The 10,170-nt window shown below is 47.6% G+C and overlaps 1 protein-coding gene across 1 annotated transcript; it reads left to right on the plus strand.

Moving 5' to 3' along the window:
- The first annotated feature begins 440 nt into the window (after positions 1-440).
- Positions 441-1,941, plus strand: LOC117843079 (uncharacterized). The gene is made up of 3 exons (XM_034723644.2): positions 441-645; positions 1,320-1,477; positions 1,562-1,941. The coding sequence occupies exons 1-3, from the start codon at positions 556-558 to the stop codon at positions 1,698-1,700; spliced, it is 387 nt and encodes a 128-aa protein (XP_034579535.1). The 5' UTR covers positions 441-555; the 3' UTR covers positions 1,701-1,941.
- The last annotated feature ends 8,229 nt before the right edge of the window (positions 1,942-10,170 follow it).

Here is a 10,170-nt window from a genome sequence, read left to right on the forward strand (position 1 = left end):
TGCAATTAGTATTATCGTTTAGATACGTCTAGCGAATTATCCCTCATTTATGCAATTAGTATTATCATTTAGATACGTCTAGCGAATTATCCCTTATTTATGCAATTAGTATTATCATTAGACTATATTCTTCTAATTAGTGTGCAAACGTCTAATGTGATAACCGGAGAGGCGGTGCGCTCATTGGATTTCAGGCGAACGGAGATGCGGAGGGGTCTCGAGATAGGCTTAAATGGAGAGCCCTCTCAGGATGGATTATACGTTTTTTGAATGGGATTCAGTTGTTTTTGTTTTACCTAAAAACGGAGATGTATTATTTGACATTTGTGTGGGCCTCAGAACACTTGGGCCTGCGTTCGTTCGTTTTTTGGGGTCAGGCAGGCCCAAGAGTCCGGACGGCCAGCCCAATTCTCCGAGTCCATCAAGAAGAAAGAGGAGGAAGGATCCCCCTCCCCGCAACCAGATCGAGGAGACGAGGAAGCAAAGCAGCAACCGCACCCAAACCCTAGCCGACGCGCCCCCTCCTCGACCTGATTCTTCCGGCGTGCTGGTGCCATGGCGCTGCGCTTTCTGTCCAGCGATGTTCGGGTAGATCTGGATCTCCGTGATTCGCCGCCGGCGGACTCTCCGCCTCCCACCTCTCAGGTACGTAGTTTCGCTCTCGTTTTATCGAGCGACCGACCTACGATGCCTGCGATTCGCTGTCCGACTACCTAGTTCGGAGTTCTTACAAGATTCATCGTCTATCACCGAACCAGTAGACCCTGATCAAGCTATTTTTATACTAAAAAAATATATGATGTGCCATGATTTTTTCTTTTGCCGACATCAACAAAGACAAGGCTTTGATGCAATTACCTAGTCCAGACCCTTATCAGCAGATTGATTCTGTAATTTGACCCAACAATGGTGCATACTGCCACTTAAATTGCAGAGGAGGCCTATCTTGGGGGGAAGAGGAGTATTCCATTCTTCCATTTTATATTTTCCTCTACCTTTTTCTACGGTCGTTAATATATAAGTTTGGCCACTACTGTATAGCTTTCATACTAATACATGGTCTAAATTATACTGTTATTAAAGCAATTCCAAAAACAACTGTAGTAATTTAAATTTCATATAGTCAATCTTTACAGCTTTAGACATACGAGTGGTCAAACCTTTGAAAGTTTGATTGTATATGGATTCTAACAGGACTATAAATATATTCTTAGCCAATTGAGCCATGCTCTCTTGTTAGCATCCACTAACATGCGTGAATAGCTGTTTTAACTCATGTATTACTATCTCAGCTACAGTTCTCTAATTAATCCTACCAGGGTGGATCCAGCAATGGAGCTAAGGCTGGTGTTGCCAGGAAGATGAAGGAGGTTGATCACTTGTTGGCAAAATTAGAAAAAGAGGGAGTGGAGATAGATGGCAAGATAGCTAGCGTTATTGATGATGGGATTGCTAGAATTAAAGCTGAAGCCGCGAGGTAAATGGAGGTGCTACAAAGTATTTGTTTTTACTCAAATGAAACTATTCTAACATTCATGCAATATGCACATCCTTTTGATAGGGAGAACATCAATGAGCAAGAAGGGATTGGGAAGGTATTACTGCTCGCTATTGCATCTGTTGCTCTTGGTTTCATCATGGGAGTGGACTGGTTTGAAGATGCTATCCTTGAGGAACTTGCCAAGAGCAGACGTTCTTAGTTAAATAGCCTAAGGCTTGCCTGTGCACTCTGTTTATGGTATGTAAAACCAGGTTGGGTAATCGTGGTAGAGCACTGTTGGCTAATTATGGTATGCAAAACCTATTTATGTTGTCTAATAAATTTCATGCTATACTGTGGTTTTTGGCATGTATAATGTAACTCTTACTTGGTAACACTATGTCACTGTTCTAAGCTGTGTGGAGCACCTGCAGTACTGCAGGTTGATTAGTGTTTGGTAATTGAATCTGGTGTGTGCGGTGATTGCCTATGGATGCTTCGTTGTGATAATTTATGGAATAATTTATGATATGGCACTTAATCGAATGGTGATTTAGGATTTGTGGCTTCACTTGAATAAATTGTTTATTACAGAAATCATGCATTGTCACTTTGTTGTCATATATTGGAACTCCAATAACCGGCATTGGCCCCTAGGCTCTTTTCTTTAGTTGGTCTTCATTTTCAGCTTCTGTTACTCTTTGGTTTGTCAGCTGAACCTGCAAAGGAGCGATTCAGATGTTGTCAAAATGAAAGGTAAGAGACAGAATGGTGTAGCTGACCTGATTGATGAGTTTGACAGATTTTGAGGCGTGTTAAAAAAAAAGACTATTTTTTTGGAGGCCATATCATCAGCATATTGAAGTTATAATGAGGGACATTCATATGTCCGAAAATAGATTGCTCCATATCACTAAATATTTAGCCCTATTTATCGCGTTGCTGTTTCTACTGTCCAGCATCATATTTTGAGACAACCACAGTACTTCTGAAGTTCTCGAGGTGAACATTGAGGCATGTATTATGAATGAGGGATTACATCTGGTGGTTGGGGCTACAGTCTGCAGCTGCCTTTCTTTCCTTTTCTGTTGAACTGAAGGCATCAGTTGAGGAGGCTACACATCAATCTGGGGTTGGGAGTTGGGAATTTGGAAAATCTCATAATTGAATCTGATGCCCAGATGGTCTGGTCGTCCAAGCATTTCAGCGAAAAGATCACAAAGCAGATGCATCCACAGGTAATGCCAGCATGCATGTTCCATGTTCCTGCTCTATTTCATAGTGCAACAGCATGTGTAATATGGCTGTGCATGAGCTAGCCAAGATCAGGTTAGTAATTGGGATAGTTGTGCACCAGCAGCAGCTGACCTGAATCTTTCAAATATAGCGACGTGCACTGTAAGTCTGTAAGGCTACTTGACTCCACATAGCTGAGTGATCCACTCTATGTAGGAGCTTCCTGTTATTGCAGGTGTCTTTGACTCTACATATGTTTTATCTGCTTAGAAGCTTTTGTGTGGCCTGGACATTGGTTACAGGAGTATTTTAACCCTGTACCAGGGAAACTGATAGGATTGATTCGTTTGGGAAAAGAATAAAAGCTTCTAGGGTGGCGATTGCACCCTACTGCAGGAATTTTCACAATATATTTTTTATCAAATGAGATGAAAATTGGATCATTTTATCCAAACAAGACTATGCTTAGGATCTTGCTCCTTCAGAGTAATATTCAAATATGAAAAACTGTTCCTTTATGTGATTAATCAGAAAAAGTCACATACAGAAGCGCAGGTTGAATATAAAAAAACACATGATATTAGGAGTTGGATAGTTGTATCTATGAATAAATCGACTGTTAGCCCGTTGCAGGCTTGCAGCTATGTTCCCATCCGGCACGAGCTAGAGCGGTGAATGTGTACCTTTTGGTATGAATAACTAGCTTATACTCATACATGCCATCTCACCTGTGTTTGTTTGATTCTTGGGTGGATGCAGCAATGGCCAATAGAGCCAAGGAATCTCAAAGATTGGCAGCAAACGGGTGCGGAGAAGGGATAGATCAGGTCGAAGCTAGAGTTCAAGCTGTGAGGTAAAGGCACTATCACTTGTCCTATATTTGGATAACGGAGCTGTGTTCGAATGACCAAAAGACCTAAGAGATCTTTCTTTTAGAACTTGTCCTTATTCGACTGAACTCAAAAAATGCTGATTCTTTGTCTTTATATAGTGGGGCCATGAGACACCAGAAGCTCCAGAGGCGGTGTTGATGGCGTCTGCTCTATTGCTGGTATTGGCCTTGGACTACTTGCTATTGCAGATGATGTTTGTGAGAACAATGAGATCATCGACCATGTACCCTGGGGTTGTTAGCGTTGGTCTGGCTATGGCAATGTGTTAACACAAGTGCTTTCAGTTTATGGCAAGTAAAACTAAGTCTTTGATAACAGCTTGTCAGTGTTTATCTATTAATATTTATGTTGGTTGATGTGGATTCGGTTTGCATGGTATAAGACCTGTGTTATGATTGTTATAACCGCTCTGTTTGTGGAAATGTGTTATGTATAAGACCTGCACACCAGTTGTAACATCTCGGTCGCTGTATGTTACTTAATTCGAGACCTGTTTATGCCAGCTAATGTGAAATTAGCTATTGCCATACCGTGCTGTGGTTTTGGTGGCACTCCGGGCGGGGCATGCACTATGTTGGAAGCTCGTGCCTACTAAAGACATTTAATTACTTGCTAAATCTTATCATTTATGCTGGTTTATGTCAAAAGTAGTCAAATGATCCTATTTACAACTCCATTGACACGATCTTGTGGAAAACTGATTTTTGTTATTTGTTTGAATTGTATCATTCTTCATGATTTGATAAGAATAGTTACAGAATTGAACGGGCACATCATATCACTTAAAGCCTTTCGATTAAAAAACATAATAACATATGATGAGGGAATCAAGTGATGGAAAAAAAGTTATCAACATCATGTGATCATGTCTCTACAATGCAGCAATCTCAGCAATGGATCTACAATGACTTCTGTAGCAGATAGGTGAATTCAGATTTACTTTCAAGATTTTTTTAGTGTCTTGGTTGAAATATACTTTCTCGGGTTTACCTTATTCTAAATACATGAATATACACGCTTAAAGGATAACAAATATAATAGTAGTCATTTTACTTTATTTAATAACTAGTTAATTGAATTAATATCGTTGGTCAAATATGAGAAAAAGTCAACGGCAACAAAGATTCACGGACGTAGCGTTAGTCTTATTACAGAGTTTTGACATTGAGGCGAACCATTAGGTTTCTCAGAAATTTCTTTTCAGTAACCATGATCTTGTTGCGATAAGCTCTACCGACTAGCACATTGAACAAAAGGTGTTCACAAACAATTTCCAGTACCAGTAGAAAAGTTGCACGTCTCAAGGATCTGGCGCAGCTCGTGGGTAAAAATAATTCACGATGGCAGAGTGTAGATTCAACAACATTTAAGTGGCAACTCGAGACCTCAAAACCTCTTCTTATTAATATATGCCGGCAACGATCCGGGTCTTAAAAAAAACAGAGACCTCAAACATGTGTCACTACGGGAAAGCTATAAATCGCCGAGTGCCTGGGGCACTCGGCCAAACCCCAAAAACACTCGGCAACGTCTTCCCCGAGTGTAACACTCGGCGAAGAGCACACGGCAAAATTTCACTCGGCAAAGCTAAGTTTCCCGAGTGTCTTTGCTCGGGCACTCAGCAAAGAGTGTGCCGAGTGGAAAAAAACACACGGCAAACAATTTTTTCAGAAAAAATAAAAAAAAACATACCCCGGCCACCGGGGCAGCTCCAGCTGGTCGCCGCCGCCGCCGCTGCCGCCATCTCAACCATTGCGACGCCGCCACCATCCGCGGCAGCTCGAAGCCGCCGCCACGCCCGGTCCACCAGCTCCGGCTGCTCCGCCGCCGCCACGCCCGGTCCACCAGTTGCTCGAAGCCGCCGCCATGCCCGGTCCACCAGCTGCTCGAAGCCGCCGCCACGCCCGGTCCACCAGCTCTGGCTGCTCCGCCGCCGCCACCACCGCCTGCTCCACCCGCCTTGGAGTGCGCCGCCGCTGCTCCATCCCGCCGCCGCCCAAGCTTCCTCCCGCTGGGCCCCCTCCCCGCCGCCACCCGAGCTGCCTCCTGCCGGCCCCCCTCCCCGTCGGGCCCCCTGCCCGCCGCCACCCGAGCTTCCTCCCGCCGGGCCCCCTCCCCGTCGGGCCCCCTCCCGCCGCCGCCTGAGCTGCCTGGAGAGAAAGGGGAGGGAGCGGCGGATCCGGGGGGAGGTGGCGGCGCCGGATTCGAGGGGGAGGTCGCGGCGCCGGCAAATCTGGAAGGGGGGGAGGCGGCGGCGCCGGATCCAGAGGGGTGGCGGCGCCGGTGGATCCGGCTTGGAGGGGCGACGCGGCGGCGGCCAGATCTGGATGAGGGGCGGCATCGGGATGAGGGAGAGGGGAAGGGGAGGGGGCGGTGGAAACGAGGGAGGGGTTCGGAGGAGGGAAGGGGAGGGGCCGGCCGCCGGCGGGGAAGAAGAAGGGGAGGGAGGGGAGGGGAGGGGCCGGCGGCGAAGGGAGGGGCCGGGGGTGCGGAGGAGGGGATCGAGGCCGGGTGTGGCAGGAGGCGCGGCGGGGGGGGGGGGGGGGCGGGGGGGGGGTGTCTGGTGCGGGAGGATTTTTAGGCGGCGGGCGGGATTTTAGGTGTGGGGTTTTTCCTTTTGCCGAGTGTCTGGACAACAGCACTCGGCAAAGAACTATTTTGCCGAGTGCCCAACGGGAGCACTCGGCAAAGTTTTATTTTTCCTATTTCCCTCTTTTCTACAATGTTTTCTTCTACATTTGTTTTGATAAACTCAACAATACCTCATCAAATTCACTCAACAATATGTATTTAATTATTCTACTCATATTATTTTATTATTTTATGCAGTTATAGCTCCAATTCAATTTATATCAATTAAAATTCTATAATTACACTTAATACATTAAAATTATCAAACAGTTCCAAAAAATTACCAAAATTTCACATGAAACAATATACGTTCTCTATTGCCTATTCAAAATATTTTGTAGTCAAATCTAAATTCGATCATCACTTTGACTCCAAATGTTATTGAATCCTTCTCAACGGTACGATTCTTCTTCTGAGATACTTCGGATTGTAAACATTGTATGTGATAAAATGTGCGAAACTTTCTTAATTTTTTTACCACAACCTCCACATATGATACCATCACATCATGACAAATCTCATAATTTTCCGACTTCGTTTGCCTTTTTTAGAATTTAAAAATCAATCGATCACATGTTTGTGGTTATGTTTCCTGAACAAGATGTTTGAAATTTCTTTTCATTTCATGGGTCAGGTCTCAAATTGGGCCAAATAACATGAATATCATTTTTCTACTCATTTTGTTCCATAATTTGAATCACTTGCCGTTCAAATTTGACTTATACCAAAAATTTCCTTGAAATGCAATTAATTAAATAAATATAGCAAATAAATCCAAAAATATACCAAATTTTAACATGGAGTACCACATGTTGTATGTGGGGAGTAGAAAAAATTTCGTGGTGAAAAGAGGAAAAAAAATTATTTTTTTGCCGAGTGTCAAAAAAAACACTCGGCAAACCCCCCTCTTTGCCGAGTGTCGACACTCGGCAAAGAGGGGGCTTTGCCGAGTGTTTTTTATTTGACACTCGGCAAAGTCCCGATTTGCCGAGTGTTTTTTTTTTGCCGAGTGTTTTTGGCTTGGCACTCGGCAAAGAGCTTGTTTGCCGAGTGTCCGAAAAAAAACACTCGGCAAAAAGAAAACACTCAGCAAATTTAAGGTTTCCGTAGTGCGTTGGATGACAGATTGACAGAAGATCCTAAAGAAGTTGTAAAAAATACAGCAGAGACTCATACAAACTTCCATGTGTACTTCGTAGTAGTAGCATAGTAGATTGTTCTTATCGCTGCATACGGTTCTGCTGTGAGAAGATAAATGCAGAGTGCAATACATGAAGAGAAACAGTTACCAAAAAAATTTATATGGTGGAAATAAAGCACATTTCTTTCTGGATCAAAACAAAGCCAATTCATTATTTCATATATGGGCTGATTGCACGACACAAATACATATCATAGTCGGGTTCAGTTCCGATACACAAGCAAACAATTACAAATCAACGTTGCTTGCCTAATATAATGAAAATGGGCAAACACCACAACACATGCCCGGAAGCAATATCCTTTTGCAGTTACATCCCTACCAAATGATGCCCAAAATTTGGTGCAAATGCAGCCAATGTAGTTCAAAATATAAGGAAAATCGATGGGCTCCTACTGTCATCACAGAGAAGGCCATACTATGGCAAAGGTCAACACAACAAGTATAGCAGCAGAAATATAAGAGCCCACAGACACAGAACTTGTTTCTCTGATGCATCTTCTTCCATCTTACCACTGGGTTTCTAGGCTCAGTGGCGTGCCAAATAACACCTTTAACTGCTTCTGACATCAAGATCCTGATTTCTTCACCATTCAGATATGTGGCCGCCAACTTCCTGACCATCATGTCAAACCAAATCTTGAATGCAATGTAAAGGCTGAATCCGAGCACGAACACGGTAACCAGTCCCTGTACAAATGCCCATCTCAGCGACATCGGCTCCCTGTTGAACGAACAAGAGTAAGCAGACTGCGAGACAATCAAATAGTAAAGAGGCGCGCGTGCTTGCTGCTATGAGCTCGCCGCGAGGGACGAGGCGTAGGCGGTGCGCTCGCGACTCGCCCCCGCGCGTCCATGGCCGGGAGCCCGGTACGCGCAGCGGCTCCTGGGCTCGCCGCGCCTTCCTGGCTTGCCATGCCCGCAGCCAGGCTCGGCGGTCCTGCGCGTGCGCGCCCGTGCTCGTGGGCTCGTGGCGCCGCGAGTCGAGACGGCGTGGGAGCTCAAGGCGGACAGTGCGCTTCGGGCGTGCCGCGTCCGCGTGCGGGTGTCCGTGCCGCCGGCGCTGAGGGCCCGGCGTCGTGCGCGCGCTCGGGACGCCCACGGATAGGGCGGCGGCGGCGCTTGAACCGCGCGTGTGCGTGTGCGTCTGCGTCTGCGTGTTCGTGCCCGAAGCGGCACGCTCGCGCGCACGGCGGTGCACGGCTGCGGCGGCGAGGCGTGCTCTGCAAAGGAAAAGGCGCAGCCGGCGGCGAAGGTCCGAACAGAAGGGCGCTAGCCGCAGATACATACCAGCACGCCTGGTCAGCGCGGTGACCTCCTCCTCCGCTGGCGGCTGCTGCAGCGTCCGTGCCCTTGTTGAAGTTGCAGGCTTTCCCGGCTCCGGCTCCTTCCGTGTCGCCGCCGGCTCCCACGTCGCCGGCTGGCGCACCTTCCGTGCCCTTGCCGTTATTCAAGGCGTAGTCTTTCTTGGCGTTGCTGTGGTCGCCGCCGTCTCCATGGCCGTCGCCGCCGGCTCCAGCACCGCCGTCTCCATGGTCGTCGTCACCGGCTCCAGCACCGCCCTCTCCCACGCCGCGGTCTCCATCGCCCTCGCCGTCGGCTCGCCGGGCGAGGCAGAGCACGGCGGCGCCGCCGTAGGAAGGAAAAGGGGAGTTCTTGAACGCCGGCGCCGCCGGGCGACGGAGCGCAGTGTACATGGCCGGCCCCGCGAGCCGGGCGCCTCCTCCTCCGTTCTCGCCGTCTCCGCGGCCTCCTCCGGCGAATCGAGCTCCCGCCGCAGCGAAAGGGAGCGACGGCCTCAAGGCGACCACCATGATGTGGGCGCGCGCAGACGCCTTGCCGGCGCTGGTGATCGACGGAGGCGGAAGTCCCATGGCTGCGGCGGCGGCGGACGGGCCTGGATCGGAGCGCGCTAGGGTTTGGGGGCGGCGGAGTTGGAGCAAGTGGGGAGGTGATGGGCGCCTGGGCGAGGAGAAGAGAAGTGGGTGGTAAAGCAACAGGGAGAAAGAGGAGGGGCGGAGGACGGGAGGACTCGTGCTCTCGGTCTCAGATACGGGATACCCTCCCCTCTATCTCTCTGTCTGTACGGTGCGTACAGCGTACGTAGAGCAGCTCGCTCCTTTTCCAGTCGCCCGGGTTCGTATGAGCCGCACATGCAACTGCCAACCATTGAGTTTTGGTGAGTCTAATGCTACAACGTTGCTAGAATGATACTGTTGACGCCAGATTTCGTCACTAGTAAAATCGGCACCAAGAAGAAGGGAAATCGAAGAAGCACAGTTGGGAATCGGCCAAATGGTGCTATAGTGCGGAATCGGCCGGTGACTTTTGTCTCGCTTTAGGACGAATGCACCAGAGTCCCAATCGGTAATCTTTTGCCGATAAGGGATCGGCCGATTAGGGGAGTGGACTAATTGGGCCTGTATGAGCTTGGAAAGGGATGGAAGGATAAGGTGGAGGTCAACCCACGAAGCGTGGAGTAGCTAACATAGCACGAATTGTGCTTGTAGATATTCGTTTTCTGTTTGAATTAGAGATAGGATTCTAGTCGGTTAAGGAGTTATCTGTACGGGGCTATAAATAACTACCTTTGTAAATCTGTAATCATCAACCAATCAATACAACAAGCTACTTTTTTCCTCGTATTTACTTTCAAGCGACTTCGCTACTACTTTTCTCTTTTCCACGAGTTCGTGCGGGTTGGCGGGGCTGCATCATCTTGATCTCCG

This window comes from Setaria viridis, chromosome 2 (assembly GCF_005286985.2).
Source record: "Setaria viridis chromosome 2, Setaria_viridis_v4.0, whole genome shotgun sequence".
NCBI classification, from domain to species: Eukaryota; Viridiplantae; Streptophyta; class Magnoliopsida; order Poales; family Poaceae; genus Setaria; species Setaria viridis.